Source organism: Rhinoraja longicauda, chromosome 12 (genome assembly GCF_053455715.1).
Source record: "Rhinoraja longicauda isolate Sanriku21f chromosome 12, sRhiLon1.1, whole genome shotgun sequence".
Lineage (NCBI taxonomy): Eukaryota > Metazoa > Chordata > Chondrichthyes > Rajiformes > Arhynchobatidae > Rhinoraja > Rhinoraja longicauda.
In genome coordinates, this window is record NC_135964.1 from 9,760,411 (window position 1) to 9,788,405 (window position 27,995).

Consider the following 27,995-nt stretch of genomic DNA (forward strand, 5'->3'; position numbering starts at 1 on the left):
GCACCTATTTTCTATGTTTCTATTTTTCTAATCTCCATTTTAAAAATACCAAAGACTTGGCCTCCACAGCCGTCCATGGCAATGAATTCCACAGATTCACCACCCTCTGGCTAGAGAAATTCCTCCTCATCTCCTTTCTAAAGGTACGTCCTTTTATTTTGAGACTGTGCCCTCTGGTTCTAGACTCTCCCACTAGTGGAAACATCCTCTCCACATCCACTCTATCCAAGCCTTTCATTATTCGTTAGGTTACAAGAGGTCCTCTACCATCCTTCTAAACGCCAGTGAGGAGTCAAAGGCCCAGAGCCGTCAAACGCTCCATATATGTTAACCTAATTATCCCTGGGATCATCCTCGTAAACCTCCTCTGGGCCCTCTCCAACACCAGCACATCCTTCCTCAGATATAGGGCCCAAGACTTCTCACATTACTTCAAATGCAGTCTGGCCAGTGCCTTATAAGCCACAGCATTAGATCCCTGCTTTTATACTCTAACCCTCTGAAAATGAATGCTAATATTGCATTTGCCTCCCTTACGACCAACTCAACTTGCAAACTAACCTGTGTAGGAAAGAACTGCAGATGCTGGATTAAATCGAAGGTGGACACAAAATGCTGGAGTAACGCAACGGGACGGGCAGCATCTCTGGAGAGAAGGAATGGGTGACGTTTCGGGTCGAGACCCTTCTTCAGACCTTTTGGGAATCCTATACCAGCACTCCCAAGTCCCTTTACACCTCCGATTTCTGAATCCTTTCCCCGTTTAGAAAATAGAATATGCCTTTATTCCTGCTACCAAACTGCACACTTCACTACGTTGTATTGCATCTGCCACGTCCTTGCCCACTCTCCCAGCCTTTCTAAGTCCTTCTGCAGACTTCTGCTTTGTCTACACTATCAGCCTTCATATCATTCACAAACTTGGCCACAAAGCCATCAATTCCATCATCCAAAACATTAATGTGCAATGTGAAACGTAGCAGAACCATCACTGACCCCTGCAGAACTCCAGTAGTCACCAGCAGCCGAGCACAAAAATCCTCCTTGATTCCCACTCTTTGCCATCTTCCATTCATCCAACACTCTATCCATGCTCGTATCCTCCATCTCATAGCGTGGGCTTGCATCTTGTTTAGCAGCCTCACATGCAGCACTGTATCAACTCTTAATGGAGGCTCCTTTATAGAATAATCTATTTTAACATTAAGCAAACCACCAGAGATTTGTTGTTCTTTTTCCTCATGTAGATCTTCTGTCTCTAATAGTCCTGATTAATAGATAGTACTCAATTAACAGGAACCACTTCATGAAACTCAATCATGTACATTCTACACACTGCTATCTCATTCAACAATTCTCAAGCCACTTTCAGAACAGTAATGTTGGCCTTTTAGCATATTGGCCTTCATCATTCAGAGTATTGAGTATAGAAGTTGGGAGGTCATGTTACAGTAGGATAAGACGTCGGTGAGGCCACATTTAGAGTATTGTGTACAGTTTTGGTTGCCATGTTCCAGGAATTATGTTGTCAAGCTGGAAAGGTCTGAAGAAGGATCTCGACCCAAAACGTCACCTATTTCTTTTCTCCAGAGATGCTGCCTGACCTGCTGAGTTTCTCCAGCTTTTTGTGTCTGTCAAGGTGGAGAGATTTACGAGAACGTTGCCAGGACTCGAGGGACTGAGCTATAGGGAAAGGTTGAGCAGGCTAGGACTTGATTACTTTATTACTTGGAATGCAGGAGGATGATGGATGATTTTATACGTTCTCCCCGTGACTTTGTGGGATTTCTCCGGGATCTCCGGTTTCATCCCACACTCCAAAGACATACAGGTTTGTAGGTTAATTGGCTTCTGTAATAATTGTAATCTTGTAGAGGTGGCCAGAATCATGAGAGGAACAGATCGGGTGAATGCACAAAGTCATTTGCCCAGAGTTGGGGAATCAAGAACAAAAGGACGCAGGTTTACGGTGAGGGGGGCAAGATTTAATAGGAACATGAGGGGTAACTTTTTTGCACAAAAGGTGGTGGGTGTATGAAACGAGCTGCTGGAGGAATTGGTTGAGGCAGGGACTATCGTAACATTTAAGAAACATTTGGACTGGTACATGGATAGGATAGATTTAGAGGGTTATGGACCAAATGCAGGCAGGTGGGACGAGTGTAGACGGGCATGTTGGTCAGCATAGGCAAGTTGGGCCGAAGGGCCTGTTTCCACGCTGCATGACTCTTGAGTCTTTGACTCTGAACATAGAGCTGGCAGAACAATCTGATCTCAGTGTGGCTGTCACAAGGGAAGTGAAATTGGGTCATCGTCCTTTCAAGTGGATGATGTCTGTCGTCAGCTCTGTGAGGTGCTGCTCTGCTACTGAGCCATAAGTATTTTTATCCGGTTAGGGGAATCAAGAACCAAAGGATATAGGTTTAAAGTGAGAGGAGAAAGATTTAACAGGATCTTCGGGGGCAATTTTCATCACAGAAAGGGTGATGGGCATATGGAATGAGCAGCCAGAGGCAGGCACAATAGCAACATTTGAAAGACAATTGGACAGGTACATGGATTGGAACGTTTAGAGGGATATGGGCCAAATGTGGGCAAACTAATTAGCTTAGATGGGGCATCTTGGTCAGCATGGATAGGTTGAGCCACATGGCCTGTTTCTGTGCTTTACGACTCTGACTCACTGACTATACTGTATGTACAATGGAAAGAAAGAATTGCTACAATGTGCATTTCTCTCTCAAATCAATGGTTCAACACGCTTTTCAGAGTTACCATTTCTAAGTGCATTGGACACTTTAGTTTAGACCTTTGAATTTTAAGTCTCTTCTTTCTGTCTGGCAAAATGCTAACTTATTCATGAGTCACCCAGATACTTTTGTATTCTTTAGCTTCCCAAGCAAGAGTTTACAACACTGGGGCATGCCAAATTGCGGGTGAGTGGGCCTAAGCCATACTATTAAAGGCTTGTAATGCAGAGTTGCAAGGGATTTCATTTGCAACAATGTCATGCCTCTCCAAGCATGAGTACGTCTCACTTTCAAAAGTGTGCGTCTGATGAAATAAAGATGCAGTGGGTGGAGTGAGTGTCACTGTTGCACCACTGTGGAGGTTGCAACTTTTTAGTTTAGTTTAGTTTAGAGATACAGCGCGCACCCTTCAGCCCACTGAGTCCGCATTAACCAATGATCCCTGTATATTAACACTACCCTACACACACTAGGGACAATTTTTACATTTAGACCAAGCCAAATAACCTACAAACCTATACGTCTTTTGAGTTTGGGGGGAAACAAAAGAGCTCGGAGAAAACCCATGCAGGTCACAGGGAGAACGTACAAACTCCGTAGCCTTTTTGTACCGTAATCCTTTTTTTGTACCCTTTTTTTGTAACCTCCATAAACCTTTTTTGACAATAGACAATAGACAATAGGTGCAGGAGGAGGCCATTCGGCCCTTCGAGCCAGCACCGCCATTCAATGTGATCATGGCTGATCATTCTCAATCAGTACCCCGTTCCTGCCTTCTCCCCATACCCCCTGACTCCGCTATCCTTAAGAGCTCTATCCAGCTCTCTCTTGAATGCATTCAGAGAATTGGCCTCCACTGCCTTCTGAGGCAGAGAATTCCACAGATTCACAACTCTCTGACTGAAAATGTTTTTCCTCATCTCAGTTCTAAATGGCTTACCCCTTATTCTTAAACTGTGGCCCCTTGTTCTGGACTCCCCCAACATTGGGAACATGTTTCCTGCCTCTAACGTGTCCAACCCCTTAATAATCTTATACGTTTCGATAAGATCTCCATAATCTTATACGTTTCGATAAGATTTTGGATCCTTTCTAAATGCTTCCACAGCATTCATGTATCGGGGCCACTGGAGCTGCACGCAATACTCCAACAGTGGCCTAACCAAAGTCCTATAAAGCTGTATCACGAGTTCCAGACTTTTATGCCCAATGCACCAGCCAATGAAGGCATTTATTCACAAAATGCTGGAGTAACTCAGCAGGTCAGGCAGCATCTCAGGAGAGAAGGAATGGGTGACGTTTCGGGTCGAGACCCTTCTTCAGCCTGAAGAATGGTCTCGACCAGAAACGTCACCCATTCCTTCTCTCCTGAGATGCTGCCTGACCTGCTGAGTTACTCCAGCATTTTGTGAAACCAATGAAGGCAAGCATATCCCTTCTTTACCTGCAGCCATAGTCAGGATGGTACCTGGAGCTCTGGCGCTGTAAGACAGTAGCTCTACCGCTGCGCCTTTGTCTGAGCTGCTGAAAACCCTCAGAAAAGAAACGACGAAGGCAGGGAGGCCCCATGTAGTAACATTCAGCAACCCACACTAACTACAGTTTGCTGACAGGGAAAACAATTAGTTAATGAATGATAAATCTTGAGTTGTGTACGATTGATGGATGGTTTTGGTGGCACAGCTCTGGCGGAAACCTGCATTCAGATAATTGCTCACTATGAGCCACACTGCTGAGCTTGAGTGCCACAATACATGACAAGCCTATTTCACCACGTCAAATAAACCACTTAGTATCCCTCTCACTCTGAGTCAGTAGATTGTGGGTGGCAAGTGTGCTCCTGCAGATGCAATCTTTTAGTCTAAGAATTCAGTGCAACGTTGAAGGAATGCCACACCATCAGATGGCATGTTGGTGCAACCAAGAGGGATAAAGGCCAAACACAGGCAGATGGGGCTAGTGTAGCAGGGGCATGTTGGTCGGCTTGGGCAAGTTGGGCTGAAGGCCTTTGCCAGACATTACAGATCAAATGATATAGTTCATGATGAGTTCAGATGTTCACCTTGGCTGACCATAATACCTCAAGGCTTATCAATAGAATCGATTAATTGATAATCAAAGGTATTTATTCACAAAATGCTGGAGTAACTCAGCAGGTCAGGCAGCATCTTGGGAGAGAAGGAATGGGTGACGTTTCGGGTCGAGACCCTTCTTTGTGAATAAACACCTTCGATTTGTACCAGCATCTGCAGTTATTTTCTTATAGATTAATTGATAATAATCATTTTATAGGACCTTGCCTCGTTGGTTGTCGAGTTTCTTACAGAGCAACAATGATTATATTTCAAGTGTAAATCAATTTTGGGACGGATAAATTAATGCTAATTATTTTATTCTCCCAATTCCTGCAAAAGACTTACAATTCTAATGAATGGAAAAAGCTTGTCAAATGAGAAGATTTATTGCTTGGGATATTATTTTTTAAGTTTTACCTTCACTAGTGACCAACACTATTATTTGTATGGAAGATAGACACAAAAAGCTGGAGTATCTCAGCGGGTCAGGCAGCATCTCTGGAGAAAAGGAATAGGTGACGTTTTGGGTCGAGACCTTTCTTCAGACTTCATTTGTATAGATAGGTTATTGATGAGATGCTCTTACATTGAATGACCCTGCTGTACAGCAAAGGAGATGTTTCCTATTCATGGAGGAGCACTTTCCTTTATCGATCAGTTTCATGTCAGACGCCTGGGATGAGATTTCGAATGGAATCTCACTTAATATCTGAATAGATTTTGGAATTTGGGGGAAATCATCTCATGCTTCTTATCGCAACTCAGTCTAATTTAGTCTTCATCTGGATTAGATTCTATTTGCTGCAACCCACATCCGATTAAAATATAGGACCAGGCATTCACCGTATGCTGTTCAACATTACCAATACGATGATTTCTTATTGTGAAGCATGCACCAAATGGCGATATTGTTTGCATGAAGCATATTTCCACCGGCAACCAAAAATAAACATAGCACAGCACAGGGTCCTCTGGCCTACAAAGTCTTTGCCAAACATGATGCCAAGATACTCTAAACTCATCTGCCTGCACATCGACCATATCTCTGCACTCCCTGCATATCCATGCACCTATCTAGAAGTCTCTTAAACGGCACTATCATATCTGCCTCTGCCACCATTCCTGGCAGCACATTGCAGGCACCCACAACTCTCTGGGACAAAACCTCTCCCGCACGCCTCCTTTAAATTTTGCCCCTCTCACCTTAAAGATATGCTATTTATTATTTGACATTTCCAACTAGAGAAAAAGGCTCTGACTATCTACCGTATCTTTGCCTCTCATAATTCATATATATAAATCATATATGTTGATTATTTTTAATATTGTCTTTTTACCTATTTTTAATATTGTCTTTTTACCTCACTAATGTCATGTTTTAATCTTATTTATCCTTGGAATATTACTACTGAGGTGACCCGTTGTCTTGTCAAATACATTTCATTGTACTGTTGACCCTGTGCCAACCTACATATGACAAATACAATTTATTATTATTATTATTATTATTATTATTATTATTATTATTATTATTGTATATACTTCTATCAGGTCTCCCCTCAAACTTCCGCATTCCATAGAAAACAATCCAAGTCGATTTAAAGATAGACACAAAATGCTGGAGTAACTCAGCAGGACAGTCAGCATCTCTGGAGAGAAGGAATGGGTGACGTTTCTGTTCCAATCTCTCCTTATAGCTGACACCTCTATTCTTGGCTTCACTCTGGAAAACCTTTTTTGGATCCTTTCTAAATGCTTCCACAGCGTTCATGTATCGGGGCCACTGGAGCTGCACGCAATACTCCAATAGTGGCCTAACCAAAGTCCTATAAAGCTGTATCACGAGTTCCAGACTTTTATGCCCAATGCACCAACCAATGAAGGCAAGCATATCCCTTCTTTGCCACAATATTGAGTGTTCCTTTCTGGCATTTAGTTGCTGAGATACTCTTGCAGTGAAAGAAAAAGTCCTGGATTAATTTAGCATGGATAGGATAGGTTCAGGAAGGATTGTGAAGGTAGTGAAGGATAAGGGCCCAACGTAGGCAGGTGGGACTAGTGTAGGGGGGCATGTTGGTCAACATGGGCAAGTTGGGTCGAAGGGCCTGTTTCCACGCTGTATGACTCTAGAACAGCAGGTCAGCAGCATCTGTGGAGAACATGGATGTGTTTTGTTTTTTCCGGCCGGGACCCATCTTCACTCTCACTAAAGCTGCTGCTGCTGCTGCCCCTGCCCGTCACCTCCACCCCTAAGCCGTATGCCTTTTCTTCAGAGATGCTGCCTGTCCCATTGATTTACTCCAGCCTTTTGTGTCTATCTTCGGATTAAACCAGCATCTGCAGTTCCTTCCTACACATTCCTTTCCAGCCTCATCATCTACCATGGACACAATGGAGACCTGTAGCACTGTATTCGCTGTAACAGTGGTCCTTCTTGAGGATGTGGTGGTCGTATTTTAAAATGAGAATGTGTAACAGGAGCACTGAGCCTCATTTCTCCAGTAGAGAGAAAGTTGAAGGATAACCTAAATTATTTCTTTAAGGGCCTGTCCCACTTAGGCGATTTAATAGGGGACTGCTGGCGACTGTCAAAGTCGTAGCAGATCGTCAACATTTTCTTTTACCCTACGACAATGACCACGACAATGCCGAGTCAGGTCGATACAAGTTACTTTTTTTGTGAAACTAGCACCTGGCTAAGAGATTACACCGTCTTCAGAAACATCGCTAAATTCCCACGCTTATCAATGCTTCTCCGGCGTCTTAATTTTCGCTGAAATCACTGACAAGTCTGTAATTACGTGAGAGTTTTGAAATATAACACCTTGCCCGGGTTACATGAAAACCAAGCTTCACGGTTACAAGGCATAAACTGGATTGACTTCCAGTTTACTGATATCAGTATGAAGAAATTTAATTTTAAACGTGGTTAAATGGATTTTTGTGCGGAGTGTGGGCATTCTATGAAAATGTACGGGAGATGCATATCTGGTTTCTGGGTTGCATATCTGGGTTGGGAACCTACTTTGAAAGTAATCGCTGATGGCCATAAACATCGCAAAATTCCCACGCTTACCTGACCGTCAAACTGTTGCCTACAATCTACCTGTCAAATGTCCTGATGGTAAATAAATTGATTAGACACAAGTATTTTATGGTATCTTCAAATGACTTTACTTAATTTAATATTACGTGCTTCTAAATGCATCTAAAACAACCTAGCAAACCTGGGGACAGCATGCCACAGCACCCGCAATAAGCAACGATACCTGGCGACAAGCCAGCTGTCGCCGTGAAATTTCAATCCGGTTAATTTCTCAGCGACGCGCTGAGATCCACTACGATTCTTTGAAGACTCCTCACGATCATGCCCGCGACACCCCGGCGAACTGCCGGCGACAGTCGCCTTAAAATCGCCTAAGTGGCCCAGGCCCTTTAAACGTATGAAAGGTTTAGATGGAGAAGGCGTGTGGAAAGTGTTCATAGCTTGTGAGGAAAAGCAAAACCAAAGACTATCAACATAAAATGATCACAATAAAATCCGACAGGGAATTCAGAAGAAATAGTTTTAACCAGATTGCATTAAGATGGTGGTACTTGCTACCACATTGAATGAGTAGAGTCATAGAGTCAGAGAGTCATACAGCGTGGAAACAGGTCCTTCGGACCTATTTGCCAACACCGGCCAACATGTCCCAGCTACACTAGTCCCCCCTGCTTGCATTTGGCCCATATCCCTCCAAATCTATCCTATCCATGTTCCTGTCTAACTGTTTCTGAAACATTGGGATAGTCCCAACCTCAGCTTCCTCATCCGGCAGCTTGTTCCATACACCCACCACCCTTTGTGTGAAAACGTTACCCCCTCAGATTCTGATTAAATCTTTTCCCCTTCACCTTAAACCTATGTCCTCTGGTCCTCGATTCACCTACTCTGGGCAAGCATCTAAGGCGAATCATGCTGATGCTGAATGAATTTTAGCAGGGGAGAGAATAGATAGTTTTGCTAGTAGGTACGGAAAGAGTGGAAAAAGTTTGAGTTGTGAAAAATTATGACTTGGATTAGTTGAGACAAATAGCCTGCTTTATGGCTCTATTTCTGTACAGTTTAATAGAACTGTGTATCAGTTTCTCCAACTTTAACTCGTATCCCAGAACCAGGAAGGAACTGTATTGTGTAAAGGTCTCCAGATAATTTCTGGGTTGCATTCATGAAATAATTGAATGAAATTCTGACAAAAGCTTATTGATGAACAATCCCCATTGTGTAAAACTACAATATTCCAAATGTGCAGCGAAGATTTCATGTTGAGTAACTGTCAAATATTATTATGATTTAAAATTTGAATATATTGAATATAATCAAGTCATTTGAGGAGCTTGACAATTAAACTGTTGGAAACTTCATAAGCTCATGTTAGAGGAGTAGAATTCAATCATGGCTGTTCTATCTCTCCCTCCTCATCCCATTCTCCTGCCTTCTCCCCAAAACCCCTGACACTAGTACTAAACAAGAATCTATCTATCTCTGCCTTAAATATATCCACTGATTGCGCCTCCACAGCCTTCTGTGGCAAAGAATTCCACAGACTCACCACCCTCTGACTAAAGAATTCATAGTTTTCACTGTTTTAAATGAATCCTCACAGCGGCTAATGGTTCAATCCAGATTTTAATGAAAAAATCCATCCCACAAATACATTGTAATGGACTTATTAAAAATATTGTACAGAGCACCAGGTTATGCAGAAGATGATGAGAAAGTTGCTACCTGTGCATCACTGATGATATGGGCACATTACAAGCATTAGAAATAGCTTTGCAATCTATTTCTGTGGGAGAGATTGCATCTCCCCAAACCATCAATCCCTACAGGAGATACTGCTTTGACACCCTACTTGAAAAATTTTGGGGGGGAATCTCCAAAGATGGTGCTGCAGCTAGGCCCAGAAGAAAATCTGTTAACATCCATCACAATCAGTCCACTCTTAAATCCTTAGTTCAACAGCAGCGTTGCTTACACATCTTGTACTAAATGTTATACTCTTTATCCTTTAACTGTGCCCTGTGGATAGCTTGATAGCCTGCTTACACAAACTTTTCATGCTACCTCGGTACAAGTGACGATAAGTTAGGAGGAGGGGGAGTTCAACGAGATCTGGGTGTCCTAGTGCATCAGTCAATGAAAGGAAGCATGCAGGTACAGCAGGCAGTGAAGAAAGCCAATGGAATGTTGGCCTTCATAACAAGAGGAGTTGAGTATAGGAGCAAAGAGGTCCTTCTACAGTTGTACCGGGCCCTGGTGAGACCGCACCTGGAGTACTGTGTGCAGTTTTGGTCTCCAAATTTGAGGGAGGATATTCTTGCTTTGGAGGGCATGCAGCGTAGGTTCACTAGGTTAATTCCCGGAATGGCGGGACTGTCGTATGTTGAAAGGCTGGAGCGATTGGGCTTGTATACACTGGAATTTAGAAGGATGAGGGGGGATCTTATTGAAACATATAAGATAATTAGGGGATTGGACACATTAGAGGCAGGAAACATGTTCCCAATGTTGGGGGAGTCCAGAACAAGGGGCCACAGTTTAAGAATAAGGGGTAGGCCATTTAGAACGGAGATGAGGAAGAACTTTTTCAGTCTGAGAGTGGTGAAGGTGTGGAATTCTCTGCCTCAGAAGGCAGTGGAGGCCAGTTCGTTGGATGCTTTCAAGAGAGAGCTGGATAGAGCTCTTAAGGATAGCGGAGTGAGCGGGTATGGGGAGAAGGCAGGAACGGGGTACTGATTGAGAGTGATCAGCCATGATCGCATTGAATGGCGGTGCTGGCTCGAAGGGCTGAATGGCCTACTCCTGCACCTATTGTCTATTGTCTATTGTCTATTGTCTAATAAACGAAACTAAACTACGTAAACCCACCCAACTGTGGACAATGAAACAATAACGTTTGAATAGAGATGCGACGAACTCCAGATGCTGATTTACAAAAAAAAGATGCAAAGTTCTGGGGTAACTCAAAGGTTCGGGAAGCATCTCTGGAGAACATGGGTCTGAAGAAGGGACCCAGCCCGAAACATCACCTGTCCATGTTACCCCAGCACTTTGTATCAACACTAGAATATACATATATATTTAAATATGTATAAAGGGGTCTTGGGGTCCAAGTCCATAACTCCCTGAAAGTGGAAACACCAATAGATAGAGTGGTAAAGAAGGCATATGGTGCGCGTGCTTTCATTGGTCAGCGCATTGAGTATAAGAGTCAGGAAGTCACGATGCTGCCTTATAGGACTTTGGCTAGGCCGCATTGAAGTATTGTGTGCAACTTTGGTCGCCCCATTGCAGGAAGGATGTGGAAGCATTGGGAAGGGTGTAGAGGAGGTTTACCAGAATGAAGCCTGGATTAGGGGGTATCAGCTACAGGTGGAGGTTGGACAGACTTGTTTTTCCTGGAATGCCGGAGGTGGCGAAGAGACCTGATAGAAGTATATCAATTATGAGAGGCATATATATGGTAGACAGGCAGAATCCTTTTCCCAGGATGGAAAATTCAAATTCTAGAGGGCATATCCTTCAGGTGAGAGGGGCAAAATTTAAAGGAGATTCGTGGGGCAAGTCTTTTACACAAAAAAACTTGTTGAGTTGGTGAGTGCCTGGAACATGCTGCCAGGGGTGGTGGGTGAAGCAGATGCGTTAGTGGCATTTAAAAGACCTTTGGATATGCATATGTATATGTAGGGAATGACGGTGTAAGAAAATAACTGCAGATGCTGGTACAAATCGAAGGTATTTATTCACAAAATGCAGGAGTAACGCAGCAGGTCAGGCAGCATCTCAGGAGAGAAGGAATGGGTGACGTTTCGGGTCGAGACCCTTCTTCAGACTGATGTCAGGGGGGGCGGGACAAAGGAAGGATATAGGTGGAGACAGGAAGACAGTGGGAGATCTGGGAAGGGGGAGGGGAAGAGAGGGACAGAGGAACTATCTAAAGTTGGAGAAGTCAATGTTCATACCGCTGGGCTGCAAGCTGCCCAGGCGAAATATGAGGTGCTGTTTCTCCAATTTTCGGTGGGCCTCACTAGGGCACTGGAGGAGGCCCATGACAGAAAGGTCAGACTGGGAGTGGGAGGAGGAGTTGAAGTGCTCAGCCACCGGGAGATCAGGTTGGTTAAGGCGGACTGAGCGAAGGTGTTGAGCGAAGCGATCGCCGAGCCTGCGTTTGGTTTTGCCGATGTAAAGAAGTTGACATCTAGAGCAGCGGATGCAATAGATGAGGTTGGAGGAGGTGCAGGTGAATCTTTGTCTCACCTGGAAAAACTGTTTGGGTCCTTGGATGGAGTTGAGAGGGGAGGTAAAGGGACAGGTGTTGCATCTCCTGCGGTTGCAGGGGAAAGTGCCCGGGGATGGGGTGGTTTGGGTAGGAAGGGACGAGTGGACCAGGGAGTTACGGAGGGTACGGTCTCTGTGGAACGGAGAAAGGGGAGGGGATGGGAAGTTGTGGCCAGTGGTGGGGTCCCGTTGTAGGTGACGGAAATGTTGGCGAATGATTTGTTGGAATATACATAGGGAATGACGGGATATGCGTTATGTACAGGTAGATATGAGATGGTCTTGACATTATGTGCGGCATAGAAATTTTGGACTGAAGGGTCTGCTCCTGTGCTGCACTGTTTTATCTATGTATCTATATATTACTAAAACACTCATCTTGTTTGTTCCCTTCCACTGTACATTTGTTCCCCCGTTTGTACGTTTGTCCCGTATGTGCAGTTTTCATCCGGAAAAAAATCGTACACAACAGCGCCACAATTTTAGGCCCACCCTACTCGCCATTCCCCCGCGGACTCAATAAAAAAACTTTTGTTACTTTTTAAAAACAATTTACTTCAGAAACCTTAACAAATGCGCTCCTCCCCGCCCCCCCCCCCCCCTCCCCCTGCCCCGCCGGGAGGACCAGCGGGAGTACCGGCGCCTGTCCCGGCATGCCCCGCGCTTGACCCTCCCATGGTGCAATGCAGCGGCAGAGGGCCCAACAGGGTCCAACAACATGGCCATCACCGCTCTTCGCTGCTGACCGCTGTAGGACAGGTTTCGGGTCCACGGCTCGCTCTGGCCGACGAGAAGGCCGCCCGGGGCCGACGTAAGTGGCTCACTCTACGCTTCCCTGCCCACCCGCGGCCCCGGGATACACTCCCCACCCGCCAATTGCTCCACGGATAGGTAGGGTTGCTGGGCCCGCAGGAAGGTTTCCACCCAACGGGGGTTGCCGTGCCCCCAGGACGGCCGCAGGAGAGGTTTCCACCCAGCAGGTGCACACCCATCTAGTGTTCTATAACAATTAGACATAAATATGTCTATGCAATGAGGGGAATACATTTAACAGAATCAATACATATTTACAGTACAGGTGGAATCTTTTATCCAGAGTAGGGGAATCAAGAACCAGGGACATGGATTTAAGGGGAGAGGGGAAAGATTTAATAACAACTTTTTCATACAAAGGGTGTTGAATATATGGAATGAGCTGCCAGAGGAGGTAGTTGAGGCAGGTACAATCACAAAGGTTAATAAACATTTGGACAGGTTCATGGATAGGACAGATTTAGAAGGATTTGGGCCAAACACAGGCAGGTGGGGATTAGTGTAGATGGGGCATGTTGGTCAGCATGAGCAAGATGTGCTGAAGGGCCCATTTCCACACTGTATGACTCGATGACTATATGAATGTTTCATAGCCAGTCCTCTTGCCCTCAAAAAAACCTAATTATTTTGAGATTTTGACATTTTCAAATGACCGCTGGTATTAATTTGATTTTGTATCAGAGAGAGAGAAAGAGAGTGAGTGAAAAACAGTCGTGATTGAGAAAGGCTCTTCAGCTTAGCTAAACTCATCCATTCGAATATGTGATTAAAACCCCTCCGAGCACTTAATTGTATCTTCAATGATGCCAACCTTTGCTGTTATCCCGGCTACCTTGTGCGTAGGTTTATTCCATGCATTTCTTTACTCTTCTGAAGTCAGATTTCCTATTGTTGGAAAATTTAAATTTGTTCATTGGATCTACTCTCACATTTTATTGTAAAATATTTTCATGATTTCGTTTAATAATATTACATTGGTTGAAATTGGATTCCCATCAATTGTGACACACTAAATAACAAGTTCACAAGTTATAGGAGTAGAATTAGGCCACTCGGCCCATCGGGTCTACTCTGCCATTCAACCATGGCTGATCTCTCCCTCCTAATCCCATTTTCCTGCCTCTCCCCATAAACTTTGACATCCGTTCTAATAAACAAATTGTCTACTCCTGCCTTAAAAATACCCACTGACCTGGCCTCCACAGCCCTCTGTGGTAATGAATTCCACAGATTAACTACCCTCTGACTAAAGAAGTTCCTCCTCACCTCCTTTCTAAGAGCGCCCCTTAATTCTGAGGCTATGACCTCTGGTCCTAGACTCTCCCACCAGTGGAAACATCCTCTCCACATCCACTCTATTGATGCCTTTCATTATTCTGTAACTGCTGGATTAGTGCCATTTTGGGAGATAGAGTCATATGGCACAGAAACAGGCCGTTTGGTTCAACTCATCCTGCCAAACAAGACTTTCCATTTAAGCTAGTCCCATTTGCCTGCATTTGGCCCATATCCCCCTAAACTGTTCCTTTTTTACGTAATTACGTCTCTTATTGTGAACTGTAGTTGTTTGTTTATTGAAGTTGCAACTAAGTTTTACATGGATAATAATAATAATAATAATAGAGCCTTTAAAATTCAAAATAAATATCCTCGTATGCATCATGTAAATCATGTAAAATTCACCACTTTCAGCATTTTCTACACTACACCAAATGCGGCTTCACTGATCAAGCTGCATTTGGAGCATTGTGTGCAGTTCTGGTCGGCCATTTGCAGGAAGGATATAATGGCTTTGGAAAGTGGTTTACTTGCCTGGATTGGAGGGAATTAGACATAAGGAAAGGTGGACAAACTTGAATTGTGGTCAGTGGATGTGCAGAGACCTTAGAGAAGTGTATAAAGTTATAAGATGCATAGATAGGGTAGAGAGTCAGAATTTTTTTTCCCACAATGGAAATGTGAAAGACTAGAGGATGTATTGAAACTTCATTGAAACGTACCAAATAGTGAAAGGCTTGGATAGGGTGGATATGGAGAGGATGTTTCCACTAGTGGGAGAGTCAAGGACCAGATGCCATTGCCTCAGAATTAAAGGACGTTTCTTGATGAATTTCTTTAGTCAGATGGTGGTGAATCTGTGGAATTCTTTGCCACAGAAGGCTGTGGAGGCCGATTCAATGGATATTTTTAAGACAGAGATAGATAGATTCCTGATTAGTACAGGTGTCAGGGGTTATGGGGAGAAGGCAAGAGAATGGGGTTAGGAGGGAGAGATAGATCAGCCATGATTGAATGGCAGAAAAGACTTGATGGGTCGAATGGCCTAATTCTGCTGCTATCACATGATCTTAAGACATATATTTAGGGCCAGAGTGGAAACGTTTAAAGGAGATGTGCGGGCAAGTTTTTTAATACAGTTTTTTATACAGGTGTGTGGCTGGAACGTACTGCTCTGGGTGGTGGTGGAAGCAGGTAGGATAGAGGCTTTGAGATAGGCTCATGGATGTACAGAAAATGGAGGGATGAGATCACATTCAGGCAAAGCTTGCATGTTAGTTTAATTTAGCATCATGTTCTGACATTAATGACTCCCATGGGTAACATCACCACTTGCATGAAATTCAATGCAAAATTAAGACACTAGTGTGATTGGTAACATGAAGAACTCAGGCCTATAATATACAAGTGCTCCTCAGCTTGCGATGCTTCGACTAACGATATTTCGACTTTACAAATGCTGGGCAATGCAACGACTTGTAGCTCGCTTCCAGCCACCTGATCAGGTGAATTAAATGCATTTCGACGTACGATCTTTCCGGTTCGCGATGGGTTTATCGGAATGTAACCCCATTGTAAGTTGGGGACTTGAACACAGTGGAAACATTTCAAAATATGCTCACAATTAGATTTTGTGCCTCACTGAGAGAGCTCATGTTTTTATTGCTAATTCCATTCCCAGTCTCGTTACTCAAGATAAACTGCATTCAGAAACTGTATTTCTCAGCCATAGACACAAGAGCATGTTCCAGTTGTACTACTCTCAGCGATTGTACTCAATCTAACTTGTGAAAAATAATTGGTTTCCATCCTGAACTGATGACTTATTCATTCACTAGATTTACTTAATTCTGGGTTTGGTTTAATCAGAGGCCATCCCCACTCAACTGTTATTAACATCTGAAGAAGGGTCTCGACCCAAAACGTCACCCATTCCTTCTCTCCAGAGATGCTGCCTGACCCGCTGAGTTACTCCAACTTTTTGTGTCTACAGTTTAAACCAGCATCTGCAGTTCTTTCCTACATATTATTAACATCCACTTGGAAGCCTCAATGTAAATTGTCATTTGACTTCCCACATTTCACCTGTGATGACCCCCTCTCCAGGTAGTGGATGATATTGGCTGGGCCTGATCTCCCCGACCATACTTGTATATTTTTTATGCAGATGCAATGCTTCAATTTATTCCTTCCTTTTACATGGAAAGGAAATAAAGCCAAACACATTGGTTCTGTCACCATCTTTAAACATGGGGGCTATGTTACTAATTTTACAGAGTCCATCAGGCAACCCGCGTGTGTGCTTCACGTCTCCAACGACTAAAGTGAAGGGGAAAAGATTTAATAGGAATCTGAGGGGTGACGTTTTCACACAAAGGGTGGTGGGTGCAAGGAAGAAGCTGCCAGAGGAGGTAGTTGAGGCAGGGACCATCCCAACGTTTAAGAAACAGTTAGACATAGACATAGGACAGGTTTGGAGGGATATGGGCAAACACAGGCAGGTGGGACTAGTGTAGCTGGGACATGTTGGGCAAGTTGGGTCGAAGGCAACGCTGTACGACTCTTTGATGCTATGACTCTATAACCTGAGATAAATGTGACTGGTGTCCAATGATTTATTTCCATCTTGGGGAAAGCACTCTGTTTAAAGTCTACGGCCCCTCATTAGAGTTTTGGTGAACTGTATGCCATTCTGTTCTTTCTGCATGAAGGTGGTACACTATCATGAGTCAGTGCATTGTAGGTTCATTTGGTTGACTGCTGTGATGAGGGGTTTCTTCTACAAGGAAAGAATTGAGGACGTAGTGGAAACGGCTGCTTCCTGAGGCCAGAAAATTTAGAAATGGGGGCATTGACTCGGGATAAATAAAACTGAGCCGAGAAGTGATTTGGTCACAAACCTATGCCTTCGTATACTTGTGAGAACCATGGATGCCCAGTTACTGAAGATTGTTAAGGCTGAGTCTGATCATTTTTTGAATATCAAGGGAATCAGGGGGCGTAGATAATAGACATGAAAATGAACAGTCATAACATTACAGAATATTGCTCCTATATCTTGTCCCTGCTCATATTCATTCCTTATGTTCTTAAACCATCATTCACTCTATTTTCCACCACTGATTCTGCTTTGCTTTAATTTTTCATGCTGTTTCTTGTTTTAAAAATAATTTTGTCTGTTCTGCACTTCAAGTAAACGTCTGGAGCCTTTGAGCCATGTTGTCCACTTTTAATTGATCTCTGAAGCTGCATGCTGTTACCATGGAGATGGGCTCTGCCATACTGATAGGATGTGACTTTTTGGGAACACTTGCTATTAACCATCTGGTCATGGTGTAAGAACTGCTTGAATTGACAAACATGTGGGGAGACAGTGTTGGCAGGTCTATCAAAGCATTGGCTTTCGTTAATACTGGAAAGGTACCCCCAACTCTGTCACTGTGGCCACGGTGGCGCAGCGGTAGAGTTGCTGCCTTGCAGCGCTTGCAGCGCCGGAGACCCGGGTTCGATCCCTACTGCGGGTGCTTGTCTGTACGGAGTTTGTACGTTCTCCCCGTGACCTCGTGGGTTTTCTCCAAGATCTTCGGTTTCCTCCCACACTCCAAAGACGTAAAGGTTTGTCGGTTAATTAGCTTGGTGTATGTGTAAATTGTCCCTAATGTGTATAGGATAATGTTAGTGTGCGGGGATCGCTGGTCGGCGTGGACTCGGTGGGCCAAAGGGCCTGTTTCCACACTGTATCTCTAAACTAAGGTAAACTAAACTAAACTGCGATACCAAATTCACTAGAAATATTGGCAAATTCTCTTGCAGGCTAACATATCCAATACTGAATTCCTAATTACACTCAGTGAGCTACTTTGGCTCGGGCCACTTTATTTGCACACCTGACATCAGACTCACAAAACACACACTCTATTCCACCTGTCACACGAAAAGATCAGGATCATAGAGCCATAGAGAACGAAAACAGGCACCTCAGCCCTACTTGTCCACGTTGACCAAGATGCCCCATCTCCCCAATCCCACCAGCCTGCATTTGGCGTATATTCCTAATGTACCTGCCCAAATGCCTTTCTCACCTCTCACCTTCTAGCTATTCTGTCTGGTGTTGGACAGCTCCACTCTGGGGAAAGGGTTCTGACTGTACACCCTATCTATGCCTTCCATATACTTCGATCAAGTCTCTGTTCAACCTCCGAAATTCCACAGAAAACAATCTAAGCTTATCCAACCCCTCCTTACAACTGAAACCCTCTAATCCAGGCATTATTCTGGTAAACCTCCTCTGCATCCTCTCCAAAGCCTCCACATCTTTCTATAATGGCCAGAACTGAAGGCAATAATTCAAATACGACCTAACCAAAGTCTTATGAAGCTGCATCATGACTTCCTCTGATACTCAATGCCCCTAGCAATGAAGGCAAGCATACCATAGGCCTTCTTTACCACCCTATCTACTTCAGTGAGCTATGAACTTTTACTCCAAGGTCCCTCTGTACATTAATGCTGCTAATGGTCTCGCCATTAACTGTGTACATTCAACCTCTCAAAGTGCAATAGCTCACACTTGCTCGGATTAAACTCCATTTGCCATTCCCCGCCCACTTCTGCAGTGGGTCGACATACCACAGAATCTTTTGACCGCCTTCCACACCACCAGCAATTCCTCCAACATCGATCTCACCAACTCATCCACATTTTACGTTCGAGTCATGTCACCATCAGCAGAGGTCCCAGCACGGATCCCTGCGGAACTCCACTGGTCCTCTGGCTCTTGATTCCCTTTCTCTGGATAAAATACTCTGCATTCACCCTGTATATTCCCCTTGTGATTGCGATGACTAGATGGACAGATTCAAGGATGTGCTCAAAGTCTGTTTGAAAAAAATGGCAACATACTCACTGACTCCCGTCGACCATTTTGGATGATGTGGAGGACTTCCGGTCCATGCGTTGGAAGTATATTTCCCTGGTGTGGGACAAATAAAGGGATATATTATTATTATTATTATTATTATTATTATTATTATTATAATAATATATAGTATAATATATTATAATAATATATAATATAATATATAATATAATATATTATTAATAATATTATTATATTATTATTATTATTTATATAATTAATAATAATATAATATAATAACATTATTATATATTATATATAATTTATAATAATATAATAATATAATATATTATAATATTATAATTATAATTATAATAATAATAATAATAATAATAATTATTATTATTATTATTATTATTATTATTATTATTATTATTATTATTATTATTATTATTATTATTATTATTATTATTATTATTATTATTATTATTATTATTCCATCCAAGGGACAGGCAGCACACTACCACACACTCACTCCAGCAGGCACCTCATGACCTCTTGTGGACGTCTGCTCTTAGCACATCGGCCTCATTACCCATCTCAATACTCACAAAATGTGTAGGAAGGAACTGCAGATGATGGTTTAAACCGAAGATAGACACAAAGCACATAACTCACGGAGTTTCTCCAGCAACTCTGGAGAAAAGGAATAGGTGACGTTTCCGGTCGAGACCCTTCTTTAGAAGAAGGGTCTTGGCCTGAAATGTCACCTGTCACCTTTTCTCCAGAAATGCTGTCTGACCCGCTGAGTTACTCCCACTTTTTGTGTCTATCTTCAAGACTCACAGACCCAGGGTGAAGCAAGTCATCCTCAATCCTGAAGGACTGCCTAAAAAGGAGAATCTATTAACCCCTGAATCAGCAGGTTATTGGATAATTCCCAAGGCTCTGTGAAGTATTTTTAATAGAAATTAACAAGAAACAGTCAACATTTAAATATTTGTGAATATACATTATATTTTGCTTGATATATGAGCTCATTTATCCTTGAATGCAATGATATCAGGCAGTCAACTGGGAGGGTTTGGAGTGTAGTAGCTCTGGCACAATGGTGTTAAATGCAGAGATAAAGTCCACAAACAGAATCCTTGCATAGATCTCCTGGTGGTCGAGATGCTGGAGGATGAAGTGCAGGCCTAGGTTGACTGCGTCATCTATTGGCCCTATATGCAAACTGCAGAGGGTCCAGCAGGGGGTTTGTGATGTTTTTCAGCTGGGCCAGCACGTCTTTCAAAGGTCTTCATGACTACAGAGGTCAGTGCGACAGGCCTGTAGTCATTAAGGCCAGTGATCCTTGTCTTTTTGGGTACAGGGACAATAGTGACTTTGAAGCAGGCAGGGACAGTGCAGGTTTGCAGGGACTGGTTGAAAATGTCTGTGTAGATCGGTGCCTGTTGTTCGGCCTCTCCACCTCCTCAATTTCTATTGTTGAAGATTAATCTCTTGAGTATGATCTGTATTTCAATCAGATCAAAGTGGGTGTGCACCTTAACAACCCCGGCTGCCTTGATTCTTGAGTCCGAAGAAGGGTCTCGACCCGAAATGTCACCCATTCCTTCTCTCCCAAGATGCTGCCTGACCTGCTGAGTTACTCCAGCATTTTGTGAATAAAAACCTTCGATTTGTACCAGCATCTGCAGTTATCTTCTTATATATGCCTTGATTCTAGATTGCTTAATATCCTTGCCCACTTTAATTTTATCAGTCTTGGCTTCAAAGTTTCCTGTTGTCCCTTCTTTGTAAAGGAGGGAAAGACCATAATTAATGTGATAAAATGAAGTGACTAATGTATGGGGTGAGGTTTCTCAGCTACATTTCTGTCATACTGTATTTTAGAAGGGTCATTTTATAGATGACACTGCCCCAAGGCGCCACAGCGGCACGGTGGCGCAGCGGTAGAGTTGCTGCCTTACAGTACTAGCAGCGCCAGAGGCCCAGGTTCGATCCCAACTATGGGTGCTGTTAGCCTTCGTCTGTCAGAGTATTGAGTATAGAAGTTGGAGGTCATGTTGCAGTTATATAAAACGCTGGTGAAGCCACATTTTGAGTATCGTGTTCAGTTCTGGGCACCATGTTACAGGAAAGATGGTGTCAAGTTGGGAAGGGTACAGAGAAGATTTACAAGGATGTTGCCAGCACTCAAGAACCTGAGTTGTAGGGAGAGGTTGAACAGCCTGGGACTCTATTCCTTAGAGCACAGGAGGATGAGGGGTGATCTTGCAGAGGTGTATAAAATCATGAGAAGAATAAATTGGGTAGATGCACAGAGTCTCCTGCACAGAACAGGGGAATCAAGAACCAGAGGATATAGGTATATGGTGAAGGAGGAAAGATGTAACTGAGTGGTACCTTTTTCACAGAAAGGCTGGTGGATATATGGAACAAACTGCCAGAGGAGGTAGTTGAGGCTAGACGGGTACATGGATAGGACAGGTTTAGAGGGAAATGGGCCAAACGCAGACAGGTGGTGCTAGTGTAGACGGACATGTTGGTCAGTGTGGGCAAGTTGGGCCGAAGGGCCTGTTTGCAAGCTGTATGACTCTATCACTCCATGTTGTTTTTAGCAAATGAACTGTCTTCTTTTGGGACGCTGCACAATATTTCCAAAGTGACCTAAGCTGTCTGATGTCGGTCTGATGATGTTGAAACTCAGTTCTTTCTCTGTTGTCACGGAGTTCATAAACAGCCACAGTTCTACAGTGCAGAAACAGGCCTTTCAGTTCATCGAGTCCATGCCAATTCCAACCAACCATCACACTAATTCCACACGAATCCTATTTTAATCTCCGCAAACTCCCCTCTCACCCATTTGCTAGAGGCAATTCATAGTGGTTGTTTAACCTACCAATTACGCATGTTGGTGATGTGCAAGGGACCATGCGGATGAAACCCATGCAGCCATGAGGAAAATGTGCAAACCTCACACAGATAGCACAAGAGTTCAGGCTCAAACCACGATCCTTTGTACTTTGAAGCAGCAGCTCAACTAACTGTGCCACCCCTGGGATGTGGGAGGGAAGCAGAGGCATCCGGGAAGCTCACCATCACAGCATGAACATGAAACCTCTGCGTAGATAGTATACAATGTTAGGATTGAACCTGGATCCTTGGCGCTGTAGAGCAGCAATGCTTGTCGCTGTGCCCAGCTAAAGCTCAGGGAGGCCTTTGGAATGGTTTGTTGCCATGGCGGGTATTCAAAGATCACAGATGGTTGTTAGCAGCTGACGAATGCGGCTGTATTTTGGATCAGTGTTGTCAACCGGCTCCTCACTTTGCCTTCATTTGACCATGTTCAGAGACACGCACTGGAACCTAACTTTACTGGTCTGAGTAGGAAGGAACTGCAGATGCTGGTTTAAACCGAAGATAGAATCAAAATGCCGGAGTAACTCAGCGGGACAGGCAGCATCTCTGGAGAGAAAGAAAGGGTGACATTTCGGGTCGAGACCCTTCTTTAGATGGGGCGGCTTATACTTATACTCTATACTCTTATACATTTACACTCTAAATCTGATTCAGAGAGAAGCTTGTGCTATAATAATAGTTTGTAACTGTATTCATTGTTGGCCTTTTACTTTCAAATGTATGCAAGTATATTGTCCTAGTTTATCCTCCAAAGTGTAAAAGTAAGGACAATATCTGATTTAAATACGTGGATTTTAAAAAAATGATTTAAATAAAGGAATGTCAAATTTAATTATCAATCTTAAATAATAATTAAATTCTTTTATCCTAAAGTCATATTATGTTTTGTCTAGGTTTCATATGTCAAAGCCATAGATATATGGATGGCAGTGTGTCTTCTCTTTGTGTTTTCTGCCTTGTTGGAATATGCTGGTGTAAACTTTGTCTCACGCCAACACAAAGAGTTTCTGCGCCTGAGGAGAAAACAGAGAAGACCAAATAAGGTCAGTGAGGAGTAACTGATGAATTTCTTTTTACCTTTATATATGTTTTGCAGGATGTGGACATAACTCACAAGGCCAGTATTTATTGTCCATCATTAAGGTGATGCTGAGCCCGACAGTAATATAGTTGTCACAGTATCACTGAGTGACTTGCTTGGCTATTTCTAGGGGGAAAGAGTTGGGTATCGACCATGTTAGTCCAGAGTTACATGTAGGCCAGACTGGGTAAGGACGGCAGGAGTCCTCTACTGGAAGACATTCGTGAGCCTGGTGAATTTTGCAACAATTCAGTGTTTTTATTTAAATTCCAGAACTGAACCCACATGTCGGAAGGGTCTCGGCCCAAAACATCACCTATTCCTTTTCTCCAGAGATGCTGTCTGACCCGTTAAGTTACTCCAGCTTTCTGTGTCTATCTTCTGTTAGTATTGGCTTCTGGGTAGGTGGTGCAGCGGTAGAGTTGCTGCCTTAAAATGCCAGAGACCCGGGTTCGATCCTGACTACGGGTGCTGTCTGCACGGAGTTTGTGCGTTCTCCCCATGACCTGCTTGGGTTTTCTCTGGGATCTCCGGTTTCCTCCCACACTCCAAAAATGTACTGGTTTGCAGGTTAATTGACTTGGTATAATTGAAAATTCTCCCTGGTGTGTGTAGAACTAGTGTTAGTGAGCGGGGATCGCTGGTTGGTATGGACTCGGTGGGCCGAAGGGCTGTATCTCTAAACTAAACAGAAACAAAAACAAATTAGTTCGGTATTTTTATGGTTGTGCAGCCATTCCAGCAAACTAACAATCATTTGAACATTTCATCTTTACTATTAACACCACATATTAAAATGGCTTCTTCTGCCAATAAACTACGTAACAACACTTATTAGAACATAGAACAATGCAGCACACAATGTCTCTGCTGAACATGATGCCAAGACCATTTATCTACCTGCATATTTCCCATATACCTCCGTACCCTGTATATGCATATGACTATCCAAAAGGTCTTTCAAATGCCACTAGTATATCTCCTTCCACCACCCCGGGCAGCGTGTTCCAGACACTCACCAAGTCAAGTCAAGTCAAGTTTATTTGCAACATACATATACAAGATGTGCAGTGAAATGAAAGTGGCAATGCCTGCGGATTGTGCTAAACTACAAAATAGAATAGAAAAAAAAATTTTTAACACAAAAAATAAATTAATACAGTAAATTAAATTAGTCCCTGGTGATATGAGAGTTAACAGTCCTGATGGCCTGTGGGAAGAAACTGTCTCATCCTCTCTGTTTTAACAGCGTGACAGCGGAGGCGTTTGCCTGACCGTAGCAGCTGGAACAGTCCGTTGCTGGGGTGGCAGGTGTCCCCCATAATGTTGCTGGCTCTGGATCTGCACCTCCTGATGTATAGGTCCTGCAGGGGGGCGAGTGTAGTTCCCATAATGTGTTCGGACGAACGCACTACTCTCCGCAGAGCCTTCCTGTCCTGGGCAGAGCTGTTCCCAAACCAGATTGTGATGTTGCCGGACAAGATGCTTTCTACAGCCCCAGAGTAGAAGCACTGAAGGATCCTCAGAGAGACTCTGAATTTCCTCAGCTGTCTGAGGTGGTAAAGACGCTGCCTTGCCTTACTCACCAGTACGGCAATGTGTGTTGTCCATGTCAGATCCTCTGTGATGTGGACTCCCAGGTATTTAAAGCTGCTCACCCTATCCACAATAGACCCATCTATCTCCAGTGGCGTGTACGTCCTCGGATGTTGAGCCCTTCTAAAGTCCACAATCAGCTCCTTAGTTTTTGTGACATTCAAGAGGAGGCTATTGTCCTGACACCAGAGTGCCAGATCAGCCATCTCCTCCCGGTAGGCCTTCTCATCGTTGTTGGAGATCCGGCCCACCACCACAGTGTCATCAGCAAACTTGATGATGGAGTTGGAGCTGAACCTGGCCCCACAGTCATGTGTGTACAGGGAGTACAGTAGGGGGCTAAGGACGCAGCCCTGGGGGGATCCTGTGTTCAGGGTGAGGGGGTTAGAAGTATGTCTCCCCATCTTGACCACTTGGGGCCTGGCAGTGAGAAAGTCCAGTACCCAGGCACACAGAGGGGTGCTAAGCCCCAGTTCCAGCAGCTTCTCAGCCAGTCTGGTGGGGACTATTGTGTTGAAAGCTGAACTAAAATCAATGAACAGCATCCTCACATAGCCCCCCTGGCTGTCAAGATGAGAGAGAGCGGTGTGCAGAACCACCCTCTAAGACCGCTGAATTACCTTTTAAAGACACACATTGAACGTCACACACATCTGAGAGATTTTAAAAAGCATGAACAGACACTGGAGGATAACTTTTGTGATTTAATGTGAAGACAGACACAAAATGCTGGAGTAATTCAGCGGGACAGGCAGCATCTCTGGAGAGAAGGAAAGGGTGACATTTCGGGTCGAGACCCTTCTTTAGATGGGGCGCCTTATACTTATACTCTATACTCTTATACACTTATACTCTCAGTCTGATTCAGAGAGAAACTTTGGAGAGAAGGAATGGGTGATGTTTCGGGTTGAGACCCTTCTTCAGATTCCTGGTCCAGAATCTAATGCAGAAATGGACAATGAAACCCTGAATTAGGTGTAGGCCTCTCTACACTCAATTATCATACACCATTCTCATCATGCAGGGAGCACTTGATTTTAGAATTTCTTCACTAAAAAGACATGTCTTTCTTTCATCCTTTCTTTTATCTTAAGATCTAAATTTGGTCTGTGCGACTGTTTATAAACATTATTTTATTCACATTTCCTTATGATTATGAGTAATTTCTTAATATCCTATAACGAAGTTACATGCTCGACGCAATACAGTGAGATAGAAAACTGATTACTGAATCCAATGGGGGACTTTGTATTATATGAAGGTCATCAAATTGCTTCCAGGACATTTGCATTCATTCAACAGAATACAGACACAATTAGATACAGCGTTTGCAAAATTTATTTTTGCGTGGATAGCAGGACATGTCATTCACACAGGAACAAATGTTGAAAATGAGTATGAGGCTGTGGAGGCCAAGTCAATGGGTATTTTTAGGGCAGAGATAGATAGAATCTTGATTAGTATGGGTGTCAGGGGTTATGGGGAGAAGGCAGGAGGATGGGGTGCAGAGGGAGAGATAGATCAGCCATGATTGAATAGCGGAGTAGACTTGATGGGCCAATTGGCCTTATTCTGCTCCTATCACTTATGAGGCCTGCTTCGGTGAAACTTAAAGGAGAGTTGCCTGAGCAGGCCACAGAGTAGCCATGCGTATGGGGAAGATTTCTCCCAATTCCCATGTACATTTTTAGTTTAGTTTAGAGATACAGCGCGTAAACAGGCCCTTCGGCCCACCTAGTCCACGCCGACCAGCGATCCCCGCACACTAACATCACCCTACACACAATGGGGACAATTTACAATTATACCAAGCCAATTAACATACAAACCTGGACGTCTTTAGAGTGTGGGAGGAAACCAAAGATCTCAGAGAAAACCCACGTGGTCACGGGGAGAACGTACAAACTCCTTGCAGACTGCACCTGGAGTCGGGGTCGAACCCGGGTCTCCGGTGCTCCAAGCGCTGTAAGGCAGCAACTCTACCGCTGCGCCACCGTGCTGCCCATCAGGAAGATTTCCCCAGTTACAGTGCACATCATGTAGAGTTTCCACATTCCCATGTGAATTGGAAAGCTTGCCCCATTTGCTAGTGCATGAAGAAGATTTGCCCTGAATCCCGTGTGCATCTGAAAGATTATCCCCCAATTCCCATGTACATTTCTTCCAGTTGCCATGTGCAACCGGAAGATCACCACAGATGTGCATCAGGAAGATTTGCCAAATCACTCTGTGCGACAGGACAATTCACTCTGTGCATTACAAAGATATCCCCATTTCCCACATGCATCAGGAGAATCTCTTTGTTGCTACGCGCGATTTTGAAGGTTTCTTCTGGTTGCTATGTATAACAGGATGATTTGCATTTGTTTACAATATCATTATGAAAATAAATTATCCCTGCGAGCATTTAAAAAAAAAAACGATTGCAACATTTCAACAGATTTCTGAAATATGCTTTTGCTTCTTCTGCTTAACAACACTGATACTTTTCATAGTTTCCCTGCTCTGATAATTCTGCTCTGTTGATTTAGCTTCTTTGATTGCATTAAGGCCTCCAAAGATTTAGTACGGGTGTCAAGGGCTATGGGGAGAAGGCAGAAGAATGGGGTTAGGAGGAAGAGATAGATCAGCCATGATTGAATGGCGGAGTAGACTTGATGGGCCGAATGGCCTAATTCTGCTCCTAACACTTATGAACATGATTTACTTATCTCAATCTATACCTCATGTCTCCAGTTTTCGTGAAGCTGGAGAGTATTATTCACTTCTGCACCAGTTAGTCAGTTGAAACAATCTTCATCCCTGTCAGCAGAGGAATAGGAAAATTTATTTTCCTCGTGGAGTATGTTAATTCTTCTCGTAATAAGCTGAAGAAATTGCTATATATCAGACTGAAGAAGGGTCTCGACAGAGATGCTGCCTGTCCCGCTGAGTTACTCCAGCATTTTGTGCCTGTCTTCGATTTAAACCAGCATCCGCAGTTCTTTCCCACACCTATACTAGTTGTGATGGAATTCATGGATTTGATCATTGTGGTTCTTCTCCCGAGAGTCTTCAGGGGGAATTATTGGGAAGATTATTTCATTTTCAACAAATATTTCTCAACATAATCTCTTGCTCATTTAAGTCTCATTCCTATTGTAGCTTTATGAATTATCTTTAGAGATGCCACATGGAAATGGGGTATCAGAAGGAAGATTCTAGCATGATTATAGCATCCAGGTTGGCTGGATGGCAGTAGGCAAAGAGTGGCAATAAAGGGGGCTTTTTCTGGTTGTCTGACAGTGACTACCTG

At 43.6% G+C, this 27,995-nt stretch overlaps 1 protein-coding gene across 10 annotated transcripts in view; it reads left to right on the forward strand.

Moving 5' to 3' along the window:
- The window catches only part of glra2 (glycine receptor, alpha 2), a 195,685-nt gene that overhangs the window by 150,870 nt on the left and 16,820 nt on the right, over window positions 1-27,995 (forward strand). For 8 of the 10 annotated variants that reach the window (XM_078408988.1, XM_078408986.1, XM_078408987.1 and 5 more), the window contains one exon: window positions 22,917-23,066. The exons of the other annotated variants lie outside the window; for them this stretch is intronic. In XM_078408988.1, the coding sequence (XP_078265114.1) occupies window positions 22,917-23,066 (150 nt within the window). The remainder of the gene's footprint in view (window positions 1-22,916; window positions 23,067-27,995) is intronic. 10 annotated transcript variants of the gene reach the window in all.